The sequence below is a fragment of the Triticum urartu genome, chromosome 2A, assembly GCF_056163025.1.
Source record: "Triticum urartu cultivar PI428250 chromosome 2A, HENAU_Tu73, whole genome shotgun sequence".
Lineage (NCBI taxonomy): Eukaryota > Viridiplantae > Streptophyta > Magnoliopsida > Poales > Poaceae > Triticum > Triticum urartu.
Window position 1 is genome coordinate 250,800,125 of NC_141874.1, and position 24,859 is coordinate 250,824,983.

The 24,859-nt window shown below is 46.1% G+C and overlaps 1 protein-coding gene across 1 annotated transcript in view; it reads right to left on the reverse strand.

Moving 5' to 3' along the window:
• Positions 1-572: 572 nt before the first annotated feature.
• Positions 573-24,859, reverse strand: part of LOC147984722 (protein FAR-RED ELONGATED HYPOCOTYL 3-like) — a 45,303-nt gene continuing 21,016 nt past the window's right edge. The window contains exons 2-7 of the mRNA XM_087541227.1: positions 10,583-10,617; positions 10,149-10,214; positions 2,277-2,770; positions 1,800-2,081; positions 1,164-1,530; positions 573-641 (exon numbers count right to left, since the gene is read on the reverse strand). Of these exons, the coding sequence (XP_087397353.1) occupies positions 573-641; positions 1,164-1,530; positions 1,800-2,081; positions 2,277-2,770; positions 10,149-10,214; positions 10,583-10,617 (1,313 nt within the window). The remainder of the gene's footprint in view (positions 642-1,163; positions 1,531-1,799; positions 2,082-2,276; positions 2,771-10,148; positions 10,215-10,582; positions 10,618-24,859) is intronic.

Genomic DNA, 24,859 nt, shown 5'->3' on the forward strand with positions numbered 1-24,859 from the left:
CCGAGGGGTTTGCCGTCCGGGCCAAATTCCACGCGCTTGATGGGGCGTGGTGGCTTTTTAGCTGCTGCTTTCGCAGCTTTCGCTGCTTGCGTCTTGCTCTTCCTCCCCTTTGTGTTTGAGAATATTGGGGGTTTAATCACCCTTTCCCGCTGCTGCTGGTAGGATGTGCCATTGTCATGTCGTTCGCCTACAGCACCATCAAGCTCATGATCTCGCATGTGAGTTTGTCGGTGCTCTTGAGTGTGCACACCGGCAAGCTTCGGTTGCTGCTGCTCCTCTTCCTCGTTCTCAAACGGGTCAATAGCTCCCATATGGTTCATCTCGGACAACATTGTAGCAATATCCTGCTCAATGGCTTCATTGTCCGCGACACCTCCATTTTCAGCAGAATGCATGGCGTCGAGTTCTTGTTCAAGTTTGTCCATGACGACCCGCGTCCTTGCCATTTGCTCTTGGCTTCTCAAGCTTTTTCTGTGCACCCTCATGTTCAGCGTCAGCAGTGAGCTTTCAATGCAGTATTGGGATGCCTTGTTTGACGCTACTGTCCTCAAGTCATTTCTGTCAAATGTTGGCTAGATGTTCGGGCGTTTGGTGTATCTCCTGAGTATGTATTTCTCTGGAACGCTTTCAGCCTTAATTGCCTGCATCATGCACAGGACATGCACGCAGAAAAGACCTATATTTGTTTTTGGAAGAGGTGCATGTTTTTTTTCATTTCATTCGAACAAAAACTTTGCAAAAAAAAGTAGTACAGTATGTAACATCTTTTTTGTAGTCCTCACCTGTGTGGTCCCATAGCCTACACTCGCACTCATATGTTTCTCCCACGGGGGTCTGCAACCACCTAGAACGCGTGCTGAGCCCACACAGACAGTTTTTGCGGGTGGTTGTAGCGCACTAGGTACTTTGTGGGCTCTTCCGTCTCTGTCGCCGTGAAGAGAGTGCTCAGTTTTAGCCTATCTCTGATCTCGCTGTACATAGCTCACGTGTACAGCTTTGCCATCTGGGTGTCAAACCCATAGAAGGTCAGCGTGTTTTGTTCCTTCTCCAGATGCAAGAATGATGACCAAATTGTTAGTTTTCTCGCAGGAAAAACTTCTAATGAAGTTTTTACTTTAGTAAGCATGTAATTTTTTGTCTTACGACAAGTGATAGTGCTATACCCGGTTACCCATTGTCTCCTGGTTCTTTGTCTGCCTCCTGGTGTTGACGCAGGAGTTTACCTGGCTAACAAACCGGTGTAGGTTATGTCTCTCATTTACGTAGTTCTTCTTGATCACATAGTTCATGCTCTCACTTCGCTGTGTGGATGTCATTTTGGCGCAGAAAATTTCTTTGAAGTAGGCTGATATCCATTTCTCACGCTCGTTCCACATGCCCACCATTGTGGCATCATCATGGAGGTTGTACTTATCCATGAGTCTTTTCCAGGCATCCTCAAACTCAGTTGGCATAAGGGGCCAGTTGAGAATTGATGTGAATTCATCCTTAAGGTCCTGGTGCAGGAAATACAGGTACGCGAGGTGTTCCCTGTACTTCTTCATAATGTGCCAGCGGCATAGCTTATGTACTTTGTTCTAGAAAACATCTGCGATCACCAAAGCCATTGCCTGGCACTGGTCTGGTAATGATAGACTCGGAGTGGTCAGCAGATGGTCGTGCATATATACCAATACAACTGACACAACATTTTTACTGTGTTATTTTCCTTTTCTTTTTTGGTAGGGCGGTGGTGGTTGGGGGTGGTTTTAGCGGGTGTGCCTGTGAGAATGCATGTAGGAGCCTTCCTTCTCATGCACCTTAAAAATGTCCTGAACAGCCACTTGAATGAATCTGCATCCTCATCTCTTATCAGGGCAAAACCAAAGAATGTAGTCTGTAAGTGGTTGTTAGTTCCGACAAACACCCCAAGTGGCATATGGTACTTGTTGGTCTTGTATGTTGTGTCAACCGTTACGCAGTCCCCGAAGTCCTGATATGCTCCTCGGCAGCTTGCATTCACCCAGAATATGTTCTTAACTCTGTCGGACTCATCGAGTTGCATGTCACAGAAGAATTCCCTGTTTATAGCTTTCATCTCCCTAAAGAAGTTGACAGTCTTTAGGACATCATCCACATCATCAATCTTGAATTCTTTGCTTTCCTGCATATAAAAAGTTCATTGAAAAATGCATGTTGAACTAGCGTCAGGTCATGCGTTGCTTGATATGTTTTTTGTACTGACAGAGGAAAAAAGACGTAGGCGGTTTATGGGAGGAGAACAAGTTTGTACTTACAGGTTAATCAGGTCTTTGGCATTCATTTCGAGGAAGTAGCTACCAGGGTCATCACCGCCCAGAATGCTCATGATTTGCGCATGTTCAATGCCTTTGAACTGCAGGTACTTGACGTACTCCAAGATTGTTTTGTCAAAGTTTTTGTGGGAGTGCAAGAAGACAAGCATTTCTGCGGTGAGCTGTAGCCTGTGGTTGTGTTCCCAGACTATCTCTTTTACGACAAATGTTCCATCCTTTTCCTTCTTCAGCCTCATTTTAGCCCCGCAGTTAGTTCTGGCTGTCATCTTGTTACGCTGTCTATTTGCTTCAGACACCTTTGATTCATAAACTCCATAGCACGTGCAATAAAGGTAGGCTATGGTCTTAAACTTGGGGCCTTCCCTGACAGCAAAACCAGCGTGCTTCGCATATACGTTGTAGAAGTTCTTAGTTTCTTTGAAAGTTTCAAACCTCATCTCTAGCCTTGGCAGAACATAAGCTTCAATGTCAGGTGGCTGCACACAACAGTGACAAAACAAAAATGTTAGATGGGGTGGTCATAGCACCATGGTATGGATTGTGCTTGTATTTTTTCTATATGGATACTTACATGTGTATAGCTCTGCGCTGCCTCTGGTGTTTGTTGTTCTCCCTGGTTTATGGGCGCCGGTGGTGTCACCCTTGGCACATGCAGCAATGCATCTCTTGGAGGGAGCAATGATGACGAAGATCTCCGTCTCTCGTTGTACGGACGTCTCTCCTCAGATTCATTGTGATGTTGCTCCTGTCTATATGGCTCATATCTTGTACTTTTGAACCTGCTACAGTGGCCAAAATTTCTGTCTTTTTGCCCTGGTCTTCCCGTCGCAACTGCTTTTGCAGCACGGATGATTGATGTTGACGGAGCGACTGGTGGAAGCCTTCTTGTCCTTGGCTTTTTGCATGCACTGGGGAAGGAAAACATTTGTTGTTGGTGATATTGTTGGCCTAGTTGCAACCCAGTAGCGGCAAAGCTTGCATTCCCAGACATTGCTGTTTGCTGTATAGAAGGACCTGTCCGTGCTTCTGATGATTGCGGTGTATCTTCAAATCTGCCTGTACTGTTGAAATATCCAGGCGGTATTTCTGGTGTTACCCAACCAGGTGGTGCCCCATATCTGTTTTGCTCATGAAATGCTTGCTGTGTGCGCCGCCTTGCATGCTTCTGCAAACAACATTCAAAAGTTTTTGGGATTAATCTGGTTTCATTTTCAGTCGAACTAATGAACGTTCATGTTCAAACACGGATGTACTGATGTACTGTTTTTTAGCACTGTTTTGTAAACTGGACATTGAACTCATGCATGACTTCTCCTTTGTTCTTCTGTAACTTATGGAACTACACTAGAAGTACTCCTAGTTTATGTATCATTGAACTTACTGTGTAACTGTGGCACTCTCTCGTCACTATCTACCTGGACTGACGCATATGTGCTATTTTTTTAACTTGAACTGAAGATAGCATATTAGATGCACTGACAGTAACCTCGACATCCTAATCGTGCATCAATGCATATACATCACAAGTACTGCTAGCTTATGTATCACTGACCTTATTGTGTAGCAATTTTATATATTTTTTTGTTAAAAGTTTTTTTACTCGTTCGAACTGACGCAATTACATGACTTGTACTCTTAGGAATAACAACATACAACTCTCAGCGGTAGCTGAACCTTGTCACTATACTTGGACTGACGCATATGTGTTATTTTTTTTAACTTGAACTGAAGATAGCATATTAGATGCACTGACAGTAACCTCGACATCCTAATCGTGCATCAAGTGGCAGGGTTGTCAATGGACTGATGCTAGCATTTGCAATGTACCATCGGGTTCTTCTTCATAGCAGGACTGATGAACTGATGGAGTGACACAAACGTGGGGAGCAGACATTACCTCTAGTGTACGTCTGGTGGGCCTCTTACTGGCATGTTCTTGCGAGGCGGCACCATTGACACAGCACCTGCTTGTGGTGGACGTCTGGCGAAGAGGTTCGTAGAGGAAGCACCTTGCGGGGATAACTGCCCCGGAGAAGGAGACCCGGCGACGGAGGGAGGCAGGAGGCGGGGATGACGGCTCCGACGATGGATCCGGCGACGGAGGGAGGCAGGAGGCGGGGATGACGGCTCCGACGATGGATCCGGCGACGGAGGGAGGCAGGAGGTGGGGATGACAACCCCGACGATGGATCCGGTGACAGAAGGAACGAGGAGGCGGCGGCGGATCTGTCGCCGGCCAATCATAGATCCGCGGGCTCCCTCGCTTCGGCTGCCGCCGTCGCTCGCTCGCCCGCGATGGCTGCCTTCGGCGGTAGGAAGCGAGTCGGATTGGGGCTGGGTCGTTCGTGGATGTGTCGCGCCTTATAGGGGGCGAGGGTAACAGAATAATATTCTGTTACCGGTAACAGAATAATATATATACAGCCGGTCTATTCTGATAATATTATCAGAATAGTTATTCTGATAACACTTCCGCAATGCATGCTCAATGCAAGTGCACGTCATTGTTTGAACCAAGTGTGTTGCAGTACTCACACGAGTGAACTTCGTGTCGAAAAAACTGCACGCAATGTTTTCCGGTACTGTTTTCGCTCTAATTTTTAACCGTTTATAGGAACGAGGCGTATAATATATCGTTGAAAAGCTATTGATTAGGTGCAACTTCATCATGTTGAACACTTTTCGAGATTCCTCTCGGTTTAAGAACAGTTTCAAAAATAGTGCGGCGGATGACGAGTGGTAGCGAGCGTATTTTCGTGATTTTTCCTAAACCGCTCATCGGAATAAGGCAAATGATACGCCATTGGAAAGATCTCGTCGAGCCGCATCTTTTTCATATCTATTATTTTCTCTAACTCGTTACGGTTCAAGAGCAGTTTCGAATTTACTAAATCACGGAATTCTTTTTTTCGAAATTTTTGCAATTTTCGGTACTGTTTTTGCTCTAGTTTTTGAACCATTTATCGAAACGAGGCGTGTAATATGTCGTTGGAAAGCTATGGACAAGGCGCAACTTTCATATGTAGAAATGGTTTTGAGATTCCTTACAGTTTTAAGTTAATTTTGAAAATTGTGCGGCGGACAATGAGTGGCAGCGGCCGTTTTTCGCGAAATTTTTACAAACCGGTTGTCGAAATGATTCAAAAGATATGCCATTGGAAAGATATCAACGAGACACAACTTTTTCATGTAGAACACTCTCTCTAATTCCTTACGGTTTAAGAGCAGTTTTAAATTTACCGAAATGCGGACACTCTGTTTTTCGCGACACCCAAATCGACGTGGGTACTTCATCCGACTGAAAACCGCACTTCATCGGACGAACAACCGCACTTCATTTGACAAACAAGTGCACTGCATGATTTCCTTTTTGTGGGACGCAAATTTTCCTAAACGAGGTGAAGTGCAGTTCATGTCGAGTGTTGGTGAACCACAATAATATGAAAAGTGAACCTCGAGACTACCGTAAACGAGCCGTACTGCATCAGACAGAAAAACACACTTATTTAGACTAAAAAACACACTTCATTGGACAGACAAAGTGCACTGCATGATTTCTTTTTTGTGGGATGTAAATTTTACCAAACGAGGTGGAGTGCACTTCTTTAGACTAAAACCCGCACTTCATCGGACGGGCAAGCGCACTGCATATTTTTCTTTTTATCCTTTTTTCTAAGGGTTTTCATAAGCATATTTTCTTTTTGTCCATTTTTCTAAGGTTTTTCATAAGCGAGAGTGGACCGCAGTGACAAGGGCAAGTGAACACAACATATATAGAAGTGAACGACATACTTGTTTTATCATTTTTTAACCTTTTTTTTGTAAATTCAACTAGACTACATGAGCAATGTTATTGGACTACATGGTCAGCGTTAGTCAGGTGCATCAATTTTTTTGCGTGCTTGTCTCTTCCTGCAAAATATAGTTGCAAAGTATATAGTTAACATAACCGCGGGTGCGTAATGCATCAGAGTACCCTTGAACTTCACGGCCTTCTTGTTTTGCAAAGTGCACCGCAAAGGTTTTCTTAATAAACTGCATCGATTTTTACCAAAGTATAAACCATGTCCTTACAAATTTGGAAAAAAATTCCTCCAAAAATAATAAAAGTGAACTCCTCTGAAAACTGCAAACTGCACTGAAGCACCACGCAGCGGTGAACATCACCGTGGGTACGACACACATGCACTCCACACCGCCGGCCAGCCGACTGCACGCAGATGCACTACGCACAGCACGAACACATCAACTGAACTGCATGCGGGCTGGGGTGTGAGGGGCAAGATTGCAGGTGGGAGGTGATCCCTGGCGCCCGTGGATGAACCGCATGAGGACACGCAGCGCACTGCTAGAGAGATCCAGATGCACTGCAATGCCACATCCAGGATCTCGCAAATGGCATCACCTGGAGTGGTTCTCCCGTCCCTGGCAAATTGCTCCCGGTGTGGAATCCCTCGTTCCCGGCGCGGCAGAGCCTGTCCTTTCCCCGGACTCGTGGTGGAGCACCTCGCTGCCGTTGTTGGAATGAGGAGGGATTGGGAAAGACGCCGTGGTGGTAGGATGCCGTCCTGGTGGTCGATGCCCTGCCGCTAACCGCAACTTCATGGCAAGAGAACTGCACGCGGAGGGGTCTAGCGGCAACCACCGCGCTGCTGCTCGAGGGCGAGGACGAGGGGAGCTGGAGGGGATTGGGGGCAGTAGTTGCACGAGCCCGGGAACGCTGCCGCCCTCCCCACCAAGGTCGCCATCGAGGCCCACTACAGGTCGCCATGGCGGCCAAAGAGAAGGGGAGGTGGATGTCACGGTGTGGTGAGGGCATCGCCGAATCACACGCGGCGCGGGGGCGAACTGCATGAACTCCATAAGCGCACTGGCCCTGTCAACTCCATGGTCGGCGCTAGATAGAGGAGCAGAGGCCCTCCGGCTAGCCGAGGTGAGGAATGCGATGTCGGGCGGGGTGGCGGCGGGTCCCGTGTTGGGTCGTTGGCACCCCAAAACTTCGAGGGGACGGGAAGGGCGCCGCGCCCTACAAATCGAGGCGAGGAGAAGGTCGGTGTGGCCCTCGACCGTGGTGGCTGGTGGAGGCCGCCGCCGTCCCTGCTGTCCAGGAGCCGCCGCCCTCCATCGTTGTCCACTAAGATCAGCAGGGGGCAGTGCGGATCCCGCCGGGGAGGGTGGTGGCGCAGCGGCGCGGGTGTAGATGGCGCGGCGCGGCGTGGGGTAGGAGTGCGGTGGTGGCCGCAGGGGAGGTTGGCGGCGCGGGGGAGTAGGGTAGATGGCGGTTCGGCGGCGCGGGGAGGGTAGCTACGCGGCCCCGCATCGGAGGTTGCGGGATGGGACGCGGGGTCGTGGAGAGACAGAGAGGGAGTGGGCACGAGAGGATAAGGCAGGGTTTTTATTTTACGTGAGCAGTTCGGCACCGTTGCTTTTGGGGTCAATTTGTAGCTACGGGTCGGCTCGCGAGTGTTATCAGAATAAGCTCCGGTGTTATCATAATAAGACTCTTAAGGGTATTATCATAATAGACCCACCCTATATATATATATATATAGTTCCCATCACGATGAACTAGTTGCATATGATAAAACTTCTGATTAATTCCAATTTCTGTTGGTTGTAGTTCCATGATCCAATATCATCACATAGCCTATACCATGTCAATGCCTTTCCCTTCAAAGATAAATGGAATACCTTCTTCTTGACATCATCTTCATACAAACCTGCAAGTTTAGTTAATCCACAAACTTCATCCACATAGATTAGATGAATATCATGATGTAATGTTCCATCTCCTGCATAAGGATTAGCTAGCAGTTTCTCTATAATACCTGAAGGAATTTCATAATAAATATTTTCAGTAGGTGTCGTAGGTTGAGGAGCAACTCTTTCCTCTTCCGATCGAGGTGAAGATACCCCGAACAAACCCCTCAAACGATTATTTTCCATAGTGACAAGTGACAGTAAATTTCAGCACACTACATAAATGTTTCCATACCAAATTCCACTCACCAAAGGAGCTTCACTCCCTAGCAATGGCGCCAAAAAAGAGTCTTGATGACCCACAAGTATAGGGGATCTATTTTAGTCCTTTTGATGAGTAAGAGTGTCGAAGGCAACGAGGAGAAGAAGGAAATGACAAGCAGTTTTCAGCAAGGTATTCGCTTCAAGCACTGAAATTATCGGTAACAGATAGTTGTGTGATAAGATAATTCGTAACGGGTAACAAGTAACAAAAGTAAATAAGGTGCAGAAAGGTGGCCCAGTCCTTTGTGTAGGAAAGGAAAAGCCTGGACAAACTCTTATATAAAGCAAAGCTCTCCAGAGGACACATGGGAATTACTATCAACCTAGTTTTCATCATGCTCATATGATTCGTGTTCGTTACTTTGATAATTTGAAATGTGGGTGGACTGGTGCTTGGGTGCTGCCCTTCCTTGGACAAGCCTCCCACTTATGATTAACCCCTCTCACAAGCATCCGCAACTACAAAAGAACTAAGATAAATCTAACCATAGCATGAAACGTATGGATCCAAATCAGCCCCTTACGAAGCAACTCGTAAACTAGCTAGGGTTTAAGCTTTTGTCACTCTATCAACCCATCATCTAGTTATGACTTCCCAATGCCACCCCCTAGGCCCAAATCATGGTGAATTGTCATGTAGACGACATTCACATAACACCACTAGAGGAAAGACAACATACATCTCATCAAAATATCAAACGAATACCAAATTCACATGATTACTTATAACAAGACTTCTCCCATGTCCTCTGGAACAAACATAACTACTCACAAACACTAGTATAGCGAGGTGCTATACAAACGGTTTTTAACCCCTTTCTGCGACGGCATTTGGAACCGTAGTCAAGTGAGTTTGGGCGATAGCGGGGTCCTTCCCACACGACCTAGAAACCGTCAGGGATATGCCCTCCTGTCACACACACTTGGCAAAATGAGGGTGTGTGCGGCCGGCGAGCGGCCAAATACGGTTATACATACAGTAGTGCTCAAAAAATACAATTATACAAGAGAAATCATTTCCGGTCGTAAGTATATTCCACACAGTCAGTCCCTGCTAAATGTTTCCATTCGTATATACATCCCACATAGTCGCTTCAAGGAAAATGTTTCTGTTCACAGGTACATCACACACAATTTTCCCCGTTAAATCGTTTGTGCTAACGTTTCCATTACACACGGTATTAACAATTTTATCATTTGCGTTATTGAATGCATCACGCACGGTGCGTAGAAGAAACTGTGTGGCAAAGGTTGTCCATCACACACAGTTTTTATGTGGTAAACCTTTGCGCCAGGTGGCCTAACGCAAATAGTTTTCAAGAGGATGTCATGTGTGATTTTCCATTAATCTAACACGGTTTATTCCTAGAAACTGTGTGTGTTGCCTGAGGTCATCGCCCACGGTGTTTTCTCAATAATCATTTGCAATAGAAAAACCCAATTACCAGGCAAAATATCCTATTATTAATAATCCATTTATTAATCTAATTGACATTTCATATTAGGCACACAATATATTTCATTTTCATAATTGAAATACATCAGAGTACAACATCATATAGCTTCAGCACTTAGCTACCCCATTACACAACTGCACCAACACTAAGTTTCACATGCAACATCTATAACCTTTCAAATATAGCATCATAGACGGTACATCGACAGATGTATCTCATCTGGAAAACTACTGAAGCAGAAGGCGAATATTGAGCCTTAATTGATGTTGAAGGTCTTTGCAACTTTAGGCCAGTGCCTGTGGATGATTGACTGTCCATCCTTCGTCATCTTTGGGAACACTTCAATATTGAATCATGGGTGTTGTATGATTACCTTCCTCGCCACCTGACCATACATGTGGTTTGAGAGGTAATCATCAATGGACTGCTCTGGAATGGCCTGAAAACAAGGATGTGAATAAATATCTTCTCTATATTGGAAATGGGGCAAAGAAATAAAAAAGGCAAGGTATAATAGTTAGTACCATCCTGTAGTGAACTGATGTCTTCTTGATTGTGCAGACAAAGATCTTGTTGTTTTTTGTTGCTAGTTTCTTTATCCTAACAATCTTTCTGAGTTTCTTGACTTGATTGATATTCATGGACAACTCATTTCCCCATATGCAAAAAGGGTCGAACAGTGGGTCAAAACCTCTGACAGTAGGACTTACATGTGCAAGACCAAATTGTTAAAAACCTAAATATTAGAATGGTTCCTGCAATTGCACAATAATGTGCTATTAGACAAAGGACCATGCATGTGCAAACCTCAACTGTAAACCAAAGTGCTTCGCATTGTTTCCCTGCAACACATATAAGGTAGTTAGTCATCAGGTTAAGTAAGGGTTTGCATTCTATCAGTAAAATATGTTGATGAAAAATAAGCACATTGCAGATTCATCAGATTAATTCAAGCCACATGGAAAGCCCATTTATCCAAACCAAGCATGATCAAGAACTAGGAAATATAGCACTTGTATATGTTTCTCATGTATTAAGTGTAGTCAAATTTGACTTATTCCTCACATGCACAACAATACAAAATTCTACCCACGACAATTGGACATTGCATTGCAGAATTGAAACAAGCAGTTAACTAAACACCACAACAAATGAACCAAACATTAACTAAGCACCACATTGCACAATATAACATGCTCCTAATAGAAGATCAGAAAGTTAACCAAACCAAGCATGCTTAACAACTTAGAAATATAGCAACTGTATTTGTTTCTGATGTATTTAGTACAACCAAATTCAATTTATTCATCACATGGTATACAATAAAAGAATGCACCCACAACAATTGAACATCGCATTGCAGAATTGAACCAAATAGTTAACTAAACACCACAACAAATGAACCAAACGTTAACTGAGCACCACATTGCACAATATAACATACTCCGAATAGAAGATCAGATAGTTAACCAAACCAAGCATTCTTAACAACTTGGAAATATAGCAATTGTATTTGTATCTCATGTATTTAGTACAGCCAAATTCGATTTATTTATCACATGGTATACAATAACAGAATGCACCCACAACAATTGAACATCGCTTTGCAGAATTGAACCAAACAGTTAACTAAACACCACAACAAATGAACCAAACATTAACTAAGCAACACATTGCACAATGTATAACATACTAGAAGATCAGATAGTTAACCAAACCAAGCATGCTTGACAACTTGGAAATATAGCAAGTGTATTTGTTTCTCATGTATTTTGTAAAGAAAAATTCAATTTATTTCTCACATGGAAGACAATACAAAATTTCACCTTGAAGAATTGAACATCACATTTGCAGAATGAAACAAAATAGTTAACTAAACATGACAACTAATTAACCGAGCCATTAAAAGGGTGGGCTCGAGAAAACGCAATGAACTGTCGTTTAAAGTAGCCAACTACGTCATGTCATTGGCGTATGAGGCGTTGACGGTGGACTCGACAGGGAGGTGCGCCTCCAAGATCTGGGGGTCGGCACAAATGGTAGCCATCGCAACCTCATCCGCGTGTGCGGCCACGATTTGCTTCTCCGCTGCCAAATGCTCCTTGAGATCCTAGCTATACTGCGTGCACCACGGCTTAGGGTGGCGCTTATTTGGTGGAGGGGTCGGTGATTTGGGTGGAAGGTGTCGCGCTGGTGGTTGCGGCATGTGGGATATGGAAGGAGGAGGAGTATGGGGGTCAGGTGTGGACTACCTGCCTGGATACATGATGTCGCTTGAAGCTACGTCAGTATTTCCCCAAAGAGTAAGGGATGATGTAGCACAGTGGCGGTAGGTATTTCCATCAGATGTGAAACCAAGGTTATCGAACCAGTAGGAGAATCAAGCAACACAATGTAAACAACACCTGCACACAAATAACAACTACTCGCAACACTACAAAAAAATACACTTCTGTGATGATACGTGTTTGTCACAGTAGGTCATGTTTTTTGTCATGCAGGTACATCCATGACGATTTTATGACAGAATCAAGATAGTCATACATGTGCTGTCGTAGAAGTGTTCCATGACATTACCAAAATTATCATCACGGAAGTGTCCACTTCCATGACGATAAATCGCGCGTCACAGAAGTGCTTTCGTCAAGGGTGACCAACATGTGGCATCCACCATAATGGAACGCCGTTAAGGTATCGGGTCGGGTTTTGGGTCCGATAACCTGTTAACAGCCCCGACCAATGGGGATTTTCCACGTGTAAAATCATCATTGGCTGGAGGAAACACGTGTCGGCTCACCGTTGGGACAGATGTCATCCGCTCATTGGACCGAAGGCGCCTATGATACGACGACACGTGGCACGGCCCAACAGAGGCCCATTCCTGTGAAAAGGCAGGCCCGTTTGACTTGGCCAAAAGGTGGCGGGCCGGCCCATGGAAAGCCTGTTTACGGCCTGTTTGCATATAGCCCATCTACAGCCCGCTAACCCAGGGCCCGTTACGCCCTATCCGAATTAGGCCTAGTAGCGTCATCTGGGACGTCCAATATGATTCAGCCCGTTTTAACTTCCGGCCCATGTGTGGCCCATGACTTCTTTCAGCCCATATGAGGACCTTTGTAACTCTTGGCCCATTAACAGCTCGTGGTGAAACTGGCCCATAATGAATAGTGTATCACTTCGGCTCATTTGCAGCATTCGGTTACATACGGCCCGTTACTGTCATTTTCTGCTTGTGGGCCAAATTCAGCCCGTCGTTACAATCGGCCCGTTTGCGGACCGTTAATACGTTGGGCCATTTTCATGTCAAAAAAACCGTTGGGCTGTTTTCATAGAGTTATCAAATGCGGCCTATTAACGGCCCGTTATGGTCCACGAATAGTACGTCCCATGATTGGCAAAATGATGATACGCCCCGTAGAAGGCCCATGGATCCTACGGCCCATATGAGGCCCATGGATAGTACGACCCGTAGAAGGCCCATGGATCGTATGGCCCGTAGAAGGCCCATGGACCCTACGGCCCGTAGAAGGCCCATGGACCCTAAGGCCCGTATAGAAGGACCATGGATCCTACGGCCAGACGAAGGCCCATGGATCATACGGCCTGCAGGAGGCCCATGGTTACAACAGTCCATGTGTTGCCATGATTATTTTGGCCTAGTTACCAAAAATGGGCTATTGTGGCCACTAGAAAAAAACAGAAAAAGTAGTGACAACAAGCAAACAACTAAACAAGACAATAAGGAAATAAATAAGCAAGCAATTAACGCTAGCCTATTACCGCTATTACACATATTACATCCATTGGGCATGAAAGTTCGCCACCAGTGCAAATATAGGGAACAAAGCAGCACATTACATACACTGGCCGTCAAAATTGGCCACTAGTGCAAATAAACGCGACAGAAAAACAAGAGCATAACTGAAACAACTTCAGAAGAGCTTAAGAAACGTTATCCTGGGTATCCACCATGCTGGCAATAAGCTTAGCAAGATGAATAGCTTTGTCTTGTTTGGCGCTAAAATCCTCCAACGCTTACTGTTGCACCAGAAAGTATGCATCTGAATGCTCCAGGGACTTCCGCAGTCCTTCCGCTTCTTGTCGGAGCATAGCTGATTGATGTCTTTCACCTCGTAGTTGAGACTCAAGAAACCGAACTGATTCATACAGTGAGTTTGAACAGCTTGTGCTAGCGGTAGTGGCCAGTAACTCGAACACTAAACCAAGACAGGACTTTGGGGTTGTCTTGCTGTCTTCAAGATAGTCTTCCTTAGCTGTTTTATCAGCTTTGTTGGAGACCAGCAAGGATGTGTCACTATCCTGAACCTTATCTGCATTACTTCCTTTACCAGTGCTTAATAAGGCACTCTTCCCCAATATTCTGTCAGCATTCTAAAAGAAGAAACAAGCAGACACATAACGAGTTTAGCATGTACTAGTATATGAAACTCATTTCGGTGAACCAGTTCATTAGTAAGGTGGACAGGATTAAACTACCAAGTCTTCTATTGCCAAGTACTAGTACATAATAAAAGCATCAAATAAACATATATCTATGTCCTATGGTCACTACATTGTCTTGCCAAATCTAAATAGAGACACAGTTCAAATCATATCAGTTCAAGACAAAGCAGCAGCGAAAGAATACAAAGCGTGGGAAACTACACGGCACAACAAGATTTCAGATGGGTACCGCGGGTCTACATGTACAACTACACTATTGGCTGTTGTGGTGCTAGTAAGGGCATCTCCAGCCGTTGCCCTCCCCCCAGGACGCATAAAAATCGCCCCCTGGGGGCGAGCCGGCGATACAATCGGCGCTGGGGGCGGTTTTGCGCCCAGTCGTCGTCCCCAGCTCGTCCCCAGGCGCCGAAATTGGCCCACTTTGCAGCCCAATTTCGGCGAATAAAGGGCCCATATGGGTGAGAATAGGCCCATATTTGGTGTGGTTTCGCCGTGTCTCGGCGTTCAATTATCAACACAATTATTTCTTATCACATATTTCATCACAGAAAAATCAAATACTTCAACAAAATAGTACAACAACAAATTATATAGTTCAACAAATAAAAACTCGTATTTCATCACACGGCGTCCCCCTTGAGCCTCCATAGGTGCTCAATCAGATCTTTCTGCAGTTGATGATGCACCTGTGGGTCTCGGATCTCCTGACGCATACTAAGATAGGCAGTCCAAGTTGCCGGTAGACGGTGATCAACTTCGGCTAGAGGACCCTGCCTGTAGTATGGTTCAGTGTGAAACACTGGGTCTTCTTGCTTGCTCTAGATGATCATGTTGTGCAAGATGACACAGCAAGTCATAATCTCCCACATTTGATCTTTGGACCAGGTCTGAGCGGGGTACCGAACAATAGCGAATCGATATTGGAGCACACCAAATGCCCGCTCGACATCCTTCCTGCAAGCCTCCTGAACTTTTGCAAACCAGGCGTTCTTGCCTCCTGCCGCAGGGTTTGAGATCGTCTTCACAAATGTCGACCATCTCGGATAGATGCCATCTGCTAGGTAGTAACCCTTGTTGTATTGGTGCCCATTGATCTAGAAGTTCACCGGAGGAGAATGGCCCTCAACGAGCTTGGCAAAAACAGGAGAGCACTACAGCACGTTGATGTCATTGTGAGTTCCTGGCATACCAAAGAAGGAGTGCCAAATCCAGAGGTCCTGTGTGGCTATCGCCTCAAGCACCACACTGCAACCGCCTTTGGCGCCTTTGTACATCCCCTGCCAACCAAATGGGCAATTCTTCCATTTCCAATGAATGCAGTCGATGCTTCCAAGCATCCCAGGAAATCCTCTTGCTGCATTCTGGGCTAGGATCCGAGCAGTGTCTTCCGCATTGGGTGTTCTCAGGTATTGTGGCCCAAACACTGCCACCACTGCCCGACAGAACTTGTAGAAACACTCTATGCTGGTGGACTCGGCCATGCGGCCCTAGTCGTCGAATGAATCACTGGGAGCTCCATATGCAAGCATCCTCATCGCTGCCGTGCACTTCTGGATGGAGGTGAATCCAAGAGCGCTAGTGCAATCCATCTTGCACTTGAAGTAGTTGTCGAACTCCCGGATGGAATTCACAATCCTGAGGAAGAGCTTTTGGCTCATCCGATAACGACGCCGAAATGTTTTCTCGCCATGAAGTGGAGCATCGGCGAAGTAGTCGGAGTAGAGCATGCAGTAGCCTTCGAGATGATGTCGGTTCTTTGCTTTCACCCGCACCGGCGCCGAGCCACCTCACCGCGGCTTTTCATTGCTCACCAGCAGCTGGGCGAGGGCGGCGAGCACCATGAGATGCTCTTCTTCCTGGACGTCGGCCGCGGCTTCCTCCTCCAGCAGCGCGGCGAGCTCTTCCTCCTCATCTGAATCCATCGCCGAGACAGGCAAAACGCCGAACACCCTGCGCTCGGTGGGCGTGTACCCGCCGCTAAACCGCGCCTCCGCGGCCGGAAACGGCGGCCGGAAACGCCCATCTGCTATGGGAGGGGCTGCCGCAGCGAAGCGCTACTATTTTTCGGCGGGGAATGGCTATCTAGCGGAGTAGGGCGGTGGCCGTCGCCGGGATATAGCTAGTGGTGCCCGAGGGCGCGGGGGGAAGAAAACCTTGACTTTTCCCCTGTCGGTGTGGGCCAGGCGTGCTTTTCCTTAGCGCCGAAGCCCCCAACTGCTCCCCAGCGCGCCAAGTTCGGCCTGTGACCACCGGGCGGAAAAAAGGTCCGAACCGGCGATTTTCGGCGTCCTGGGGGCGCGACTGGGCCGTTTTTTCGGCGCCGGCGCCAAAAAAGTGGCCTGGGGGGGCCTGTTGGGGGCTCGGCTGGAGATGCCCTAATGTGCATGATATGAAAGTCAACTGTATACACAATTGAAATTGAAATCAACAGAGCTATTGATAAGAGCAAACATGTTAAAGAAACATGCGTGAACATACCTGCTGTGCCATTGGAGTTTCAATTGGATCCTTCAATTTAAAAATAAGTTTGTATGAGTAAATACAGTGATACAAGAGCAAAGCAATTATAGTTAAAAAAGGCGCGCCTAACCGAGCGCTTAAGCGCGCCTAGGCTCTAGGCGTTGGCAAAACGCATTGTGCAGAACTACGCATAATCTGTGCATAACTGCGCATAATCATGCGCTTTGCTTAGTAAAGCGCAAGGCGGTGGCAAAACGCACAATTAATGCCTAGCGCTTTTTTGAAATATGATAGCAATGGAATCTTAAATTAGAAAAGTTGTTCTTCAGGTTTAGGCACTTGTTCTACATGAACAGAGTACGGTAAGACGCAAGAATATAATACTTAAAAATAGAAAATGAGCTCATAGGCCTTACCACATTCTTGGTTCGGGACCAGTACAGAACAAGGCGTTCCCAGTCATCGTCCAGTAAATGTGTCTCAGGAGAACATATGGGAATTTGATGAGTTTCTATTCCGGTGAAGTATGTTTTCTTCAGGTAATTCCGATACTGCCACCAAGCATTCTTGAAGATAGCAGAGGTATTAGCACAGGTTACCTCATCCTGAGTTTCCAAATCGGTCCTTCTCTGTAGAGAAAAATGGGAAAATTTGCTGTATTATAACCATCATGGAGGTAGGATGTATGGGACGAAGCAAAGTAATTGCCATGAATAACATTACTTACACATAACTCCTGGACAAACACCTGCAACTGGCATTTTCCTTCATCTTCGGTATAATATTTCCAAGATGGGAAGATACGCACATACGATTTAACAACATCAAATGCGATAGATGCTAAACTACGACTAGCTGGTTATGCTTCCTGCACAGGAATAGGCGTACTAACTGGTGGAGTTGGGGTTCGCCGTGGTAGTACTGGCCCTTTGGGCACTGGAGCTGCCTTACTAACTACTCTTGTTTGGGAGCTCTGTGGTGGAGATGGTGCTGTGTTAACAGGAACTGGGTTACTATCGGCTGGGGTTGGGGTTAGATTGGGTGAAGCTGGTTCTCTGTCCATCGCAGCGGGGGTACAATCTGCGAGAGTTTGAGTTATGTGTGGTAGGGCTGGTTCTTGTGCATGTACAACCGGGGTGCTATCTCCACCAAGAGGTAGCACTGTTTTATTTGAAGACCATGTTTTTAGTCCGCTAGATACTGGCATCACCCGCTCCAATTCAAATGGCTGATAAACAGGAAACATAGTTGAATGTACACACATTGTATGAGAGACAGATGGAATAGATAGTGTGAAAGAAAGAGGGCATAAAATAGTTGGCATGTATATTGTTTAACTTAAACGGATAGCATGACATAATTTCACATATATGATGTCTATCTAAACTGGATAGCATAGCATAACATAATTCAAAGATATGATGAATAACTAAACAGCATCGCATGACATAATTCACCTACATGTTATCTAAGTAATCGGGATCACATCATTTAATTCACATATGTGATTTATATGCTAAACAAAGGGCATTCAATATGATGTCTGAACTAAGAACATGGTGTTGATTATTGTGTATATGATCTCTAAACTATGCAATGCAATACACCATATGCATGATATGAGCAGTATAACCGTGCCAAGTTAGAGCATACACCTCAGTGGGGGAATAGGACTGGTCATATGTCTCTGAATCCATCTCTGAGGAGCTATCGGGACCCAATAAGAGATCTGCTTCGACAGGTAGCACTGTCTGCTCTGAAGGCCTTGTTTTCACTCCAGATTTTTCCATCTCCCACCCAAATGGCTGATTTACAAGAAGAGTAGTTTAATGTACAAACATTGTCGACAAATGGAAATGTAATGAAGAAAAGGATGGGCAAGATATCATTCGAATATATGATGCCTGGTTAAACATGATGGCATTGCACATTTCACATATATTATGGCTGGCTAAAAGACATGAGACTGCATAATTCCCATATATGATATAGAAACTAAACAGGTGGCATTATAGAACATGTCTAAACTAAGCAGATGACATATATGATGTCAAAAGTAGGCACTGCAAGGCAACATATGCATGATATGACTAACATCATCATGCCAAGGTAGAGCAAACACCATGGGGGGTAAATAGGAGTGGTCAGCGGCGTCTGAATCAGCCTCAGAACAGGTATCTTCCTCTGGATTACAATCTGGAGAGGGGTGGGGAGGGTTTCCCATTGAACCCACCATTGAGCGATGTCTGCATGACATTGTATTGCCGCGCAAAACTCTTCTCTTTTTCTCTACATGTTCAGCATGACTGTGTACAATATCTGACATGCATACACAAAAAATATGGTGACATCATGTAAGGAGAGCATGCAGAAATTTAGAGTGATGGTAACAACTAGTGGATCAACGTTTTTCCATTGAACCAAAATAGCCCTAATGGATCGACGTGAATGTATAGTAATAAGTGATGCAACAAGTGTACAACTTCTTTGCCGTAGCCGTGTCGACCTCAGCATCATTGGGTTGGTCGCTGAAGCAGTTGAGGCAGAGGTGGCTGTCGGAGGTGTGGAGGAAGATCTAAGGAATCTGTAGACGGCATCCAGGGCACTGCTCTGTTGTGATGGATCGTTCTGTCATTGGAGCAGCTCCGGTGAGCCGTAAGACGTCAAGGCTGAAGCAGCACAAGATAGACATCGTCAATCTCAACTAGGATTCTAATAGCATCTCCAATAGATGATGTAAAATTAACATCACCAAAAACCACCTGACTACAACAGATGAGGTAAAAACTGTTGACTCTAAACTTAACTGTCGAAACTGAAATTTACTGTGGAATCTGAATGCTACTGTCGAAACTAAACGCAATGGTAGCAGAGAGGCACTTGACATGTAGTTTAGGGAGGGCCTGCAGTTCATCTTCAACCTGCAACCCCTAAGCCGCCAGCCACCACCGGCCGAACCGCCTCGAAACAACTCGCCACCGCCGCCCCGGCCAGCCCTCTAGGCCCCCCGCCCCACCCTGAACCCTAAGATAAATAGTGGGGTCCCTCTCCGGCGAGCCCCCGTCCCCGCTGCGGGTGGTTCTTCCTTCACTCCGGCGAGCCCCCCAACCCCTGAAAATCGACTGACCCAAAAGTCGATTCAGTCGACTGAAGTGTGGCTTAATCGGAGTAGAGCAGCAGCACGAGCGAGGGGGAGAGCAGCAGCAGCAGCAGCTGGGCGAGCGAGAGCCGGAGCAGCAGCAGCGTGAGCGAGCAAGAGCCGGAGCAGCAACAACAGATCTGGCTGGTATGGACACCGCCGCCGAAGGGGCCTCACACTGGGGGAGAGCCGCCGTGGAGATGTCACCCGCGGCGCCGGCTTCAAGGTAGCCGCTCCATGGGGGTGCGGGATGGAGCACCGTAGGCGCCGGGAGGTCGAGTTAAGGAGAAGGTGCGATGCAATGAGTGTACAACCTCTTTGGTGGCGCCGAGTAGGCCTCGGCTTCGTCCGAGGAGTCGGTGAGGATGTTGCGGTTCCGGTGGAGCAGGTTAAGGTGGCGCTATGGGGATGGAGCAGCCACGATAGACGAGGCAATCATCGGAGCAGCTCCTTGGAGGTGGAGGACGGGGCGGCTAAACCGGCGGGATGGCGAGATGGACGACGGATCCTCATCCGGGGAAGTGGACGAGGGACGTCGAGCTGTTGCGGTGGACGACATCGTCGGGGAAGAGGCTCCGGCTGGGCAGCGGTGACGTCATGGACGGAGGAGGGTGGGGTTTCGCGGCTGGAGCGGAGAGGTTATGGCGGCCTGGGATTTCGAATGGCGAAAAGGGGGCGATGGGAGGGGGTGAAGCATGACTCAGGGACGCGCTTGTCCATAATGTAGGGTGTGTTACAAAAGTACCCCCCACCGATTTGAACTAGCAGCCCTTTCGGCTCAGGGTTAGAAGGGGGATTTCGCGTGTCGGGATTTGGCAGCTGGAGGGAGTTTTCGCGCGTGTTGTAATTTCGGGATAGCAAGGCACGGGTTGTTAAGGCGCCAGTTTTGGGAGCACGATATCTGCATTTTCGGGATATAACAAGACGCGGGTTGAATTTTAGGGACAAGCCTAACATGTAGTAATATTGTACTTGTACGTACCAAATCAATTCGCACTTCCCTCAACCAAATGAAAATGAACAAAATAAAACTATTCACACCACACAAAGAGAGAGTCTTTCCCCGTTTTACTATACAAATGCTATTCAAAGCTACTCCCTCCTTCCATCTATATTGGGCGTAATGCGTTTTTCGATGCTAACTTTGACCAAATATTAGAGCAATGGTATATGACATGCAACTTACACTAAGCACACCGTTAAATTCGTCTGTGAAAGGTTCTTTCAATGATATAATTTTCACATTGTGCATGTCATGTACTATTAATCTTGTCAATAGTCAAAGGTGGTCTTAAAAATCTCATTACGCCCTATATAGATGGAAGGAGGGAGTATGAATCCATGTTATGTCCGATTAAATTTTTTCACTTGCTATATAATGCATGTAACCTACTCATACCAACATTTTAGTGCATTCCAAATGTCTATACTACCGCTGCAATTCAAACTAAATTTGAATTCGTTTCTCTATTTCAATAAGAATCTACAATCATGATTGTTGCCAACTTCAACCATCATAGTTTCCTTGCTATCCACCAGATATAAATCGGACGGCCTATAATGCAGGATGGCAGGCACACCATCATCAACAACTCCGTTTTTATAAGAGTAGAGATAAAATATATTAAATCAGTATAACATGTTCATAACCACACCATGTGTATCACCGTTATATATATTCACACATGTGTCAGTTTGAAACACTATGATAAATTCTTCAAATATCCAAATTCGCTTTTTTATAATGAAGTATATATGATCTCTATTCGTCTTTTACACCCACACAACCCTCTTATCTTTGTAGCTAGCGCTAACTTTCTCTTGTGCATGCACACGCCCGCATCCCTCTCACCCTCCCTCAGCATTCTCTAGCTCCATCGCGCAAATTCGTCTTTTCACTCTAGGTCGTTCACCCACGGTGTGTGTAGGCCTCCCAGCTCCTTCTTTACGGCACACATCGATCGATATGCCTCTCTAGCCAGGTGTGCCTAGCACAAACACAAGCTTCCTCTCTTCTCTTGTCACCGTCCATGCCTCACTCCCACCACTCTTTTCATCGTTCTCGTACTCGCACACTCCTCCCCACTCGATATAGTATGCCTCTCGTACCACCTCCTACATGCATACCTCTCTCTCTCTCTATCCTTCTCCTCGTGCCTCATTTGCTTCTAACGCACACATGCATGTATACCGATTGATCTCCCAACATATACCTAGATCGACTTTAACTACCCCCCCATCGATCGACGTACCTCACAAGTTATGTCTCTCCTTTCTCTAACAAAGGTCGATTGATCTTCCTATGTAGTTACGTCTGCTTACCACAGCCACATCGTCCCCCCTCATCATTCGTGCATGCCTCCTGACCCGTCTCTCGCACGCACGTGCAGAGACAATAAGCAGCCATCTCCTCTCTTATTGATATTGCGGGCGTGCCTTCCGTTTGTCTAGCAAGCCTATCCCACCATTTGTTAGAAGCAACTCCACTACCACCCGCTCCAACACTCTAGCTATGTCTCTCTCCCAACCTTATTCCTCTCCTGCACATATGCATGGATGCCGATCGATCTCCCTTAATACATGAGGCAGATTGATCTCCTTAATACATGAGCTAGGACTCTCTCCTCCTCCACACATATACCAGCCATTGTACCTCTATAGTTAATTGGGCCTCCCTCTTCCCCCACCACACACCGATAGTCGAGCGCCGCAGGTAGGTATCCATGCCACAGAGACAAACTGCACATGTCCCATCTCACGTTCCAGTAGGCCATCCACTCTATATCTTTGATGTGGGCACACACAAAATCGATGGCACTCTTTATCGATCGCGCGCGCACACACACACACACATCATCCCTCTCTTCGATTCTATGGACACATCAATCCGATGATGCCTCCACTCTCTTCTCGTGGATCGCCCCCTCTATATATATGTTATATCCAGGACTCTATTTCACACACATTGCATATGTTATATTTTTTGTTTGACCCCCCCCCCCAAAAAAAACTCTCAAGAACCCACACACTATATCTCTCTAGGTTTTTATCTCTCTCACACAACCCCACGTAGGTGGTGTACGTATACAAGAAGAGAATAGGTGCACCGTGCACGTACTCACGCTTCGTGCCTAGCCACACCCGCGCGGGTACATGGCGGAGCTCATTTCTTTATGAAATGGCAGCCCACGTGCTAATTTGAACGCTTGTAGCAGTTGTTTACCTAGGGAGGTCGTGTACCACGCGTGCACGAAACAAAGTTCGAATTGACGCCTTGCCGCGTTATTTTTAAATAAAGTTATAGCCCTCAATGGCACTTACACAGAATATAAAATGATTTTTATGGAGAAAAAGGTAGTTCGCTCACTATATACAATGGAGCATGCCTGCCTGGTTTGTCGCTCTTCAGAGTATCTCACACAAGGCTGCAGTGGCCTCTCTCTCTCTCACACCGTTGGTCACTGATCCGGCCGCATCCCGTCCGCCGGGGGAAAGGGAGTGCGGTGGCCTCTCTCTCTCACTGTTGGTCACTGATCCGACTGCATCCCGTCCGCTGGGGGAAAGGGAGGAAGTGCATCGTTTCTCCGTTCGACGGCGCCGAGGCAGCACGTCCCGATCTACGGTACACGTTGTTCTCTCTGACCAAGCTCTAGCGCGGCAGGGCCTACGCCACCTGCTCGCAGATTCCGCCCGCCGCCGCTCACCTAGTTACATCCCGACGACCTCCAGCTATCCCCTCTGGCCTTGCTCCACTGCCCGTCTTCCCACGTTGCTGCATGTGGATCTTCCATAGTTCTTTTCCCAAAACGTAGCTCGTTCGGCGTACTTTCCATATTGCATTCTCGTCCTCACACCATTTTACACAAACACAACCATGTTGTTGTCTTCCCTTAGGACAAGGAATATGCTTCTTTTTTGTCGTCGCATGTGCCATCAACTTTTATTGGCCAGTAATTGTTTCCTTTCTACCTCTTTTTTGCAAATAGGGCTATCCATTTCACCTCGTTGCTATTGCGACCTTTTGGTGAACTGCACAAATCACTTTTTTCTTAATAGTGTTTTGTGCAGTTGTACTAAAATGTCACACGGGAAACGTCTCTACATTTCAGTGTGACTGCACAAAGGGAGATTGGTTTTGCTCTATCCTCCTCATCCAACTCCGAGCCTAATCTTCTCCAACTAGTTAGTCTTAAGAGAGACTGCAAAGGTGACCGGCTTCTATTTGTGTGTTTATTGTTTCATCAGCAGCCCTCTATTATCGTAATCACACTTAATATCTTTGGAACAGGGACGCTCAGCTCTATTTTAGTGGAACTGCACAAAATGATCGGAATGTTGCATGCTCCAGACAGCTACTTTTTTTCCCAACATGCCTTGTTGATTTAGACAGAGCTGGGGGGACGTTGCTGCCAATGAAAGCATGGATCAATTTTAATTTAACACCTTCTCACAACTCTGTCTTCAGTTGTGATGTAATTATTAGCTCTGATCTGCTAATAATTGACATGCATTAGCAAGGAAGTTAGTTTTTTATTGTTTCCGAAAAAGCATCGATGGCAAGACACGCGAAACAAAAGCTGAAAGCTCACACCATTGTACAATTTCATGTTGCTGGAAAATTATTTGTATAGTACGTCAATTATGTAAACAAATGATGGGATCTTGATAGAATTGCCAGAAGCCTCTTCATCATCCGGGTCCATGTCCCGTGCACAAAATTATACTCCTTCGCTCCTAAATATTTGTATTTTTACAAATTTCAAACGGGCATATTTTAGAGTCTAGATTCACTCATTTTGCTTCGTATGTGTACTCCCTCCGTTCCTAAATATTCTATTCGTCTTTCTAGAGATTTCAACAAGTGACTACATACAGAGCAAAATGAGTGAATCTACACTCTAAATATGTCTATATACATCCCTATGTGCCAGTCCATTTGAAATCTCTAAAAAGACAAATATTTGAGTAGTCACTCGTTGAAATCTCTAGAAAGACAAATACTCCAGAGTATATTTAAGAAC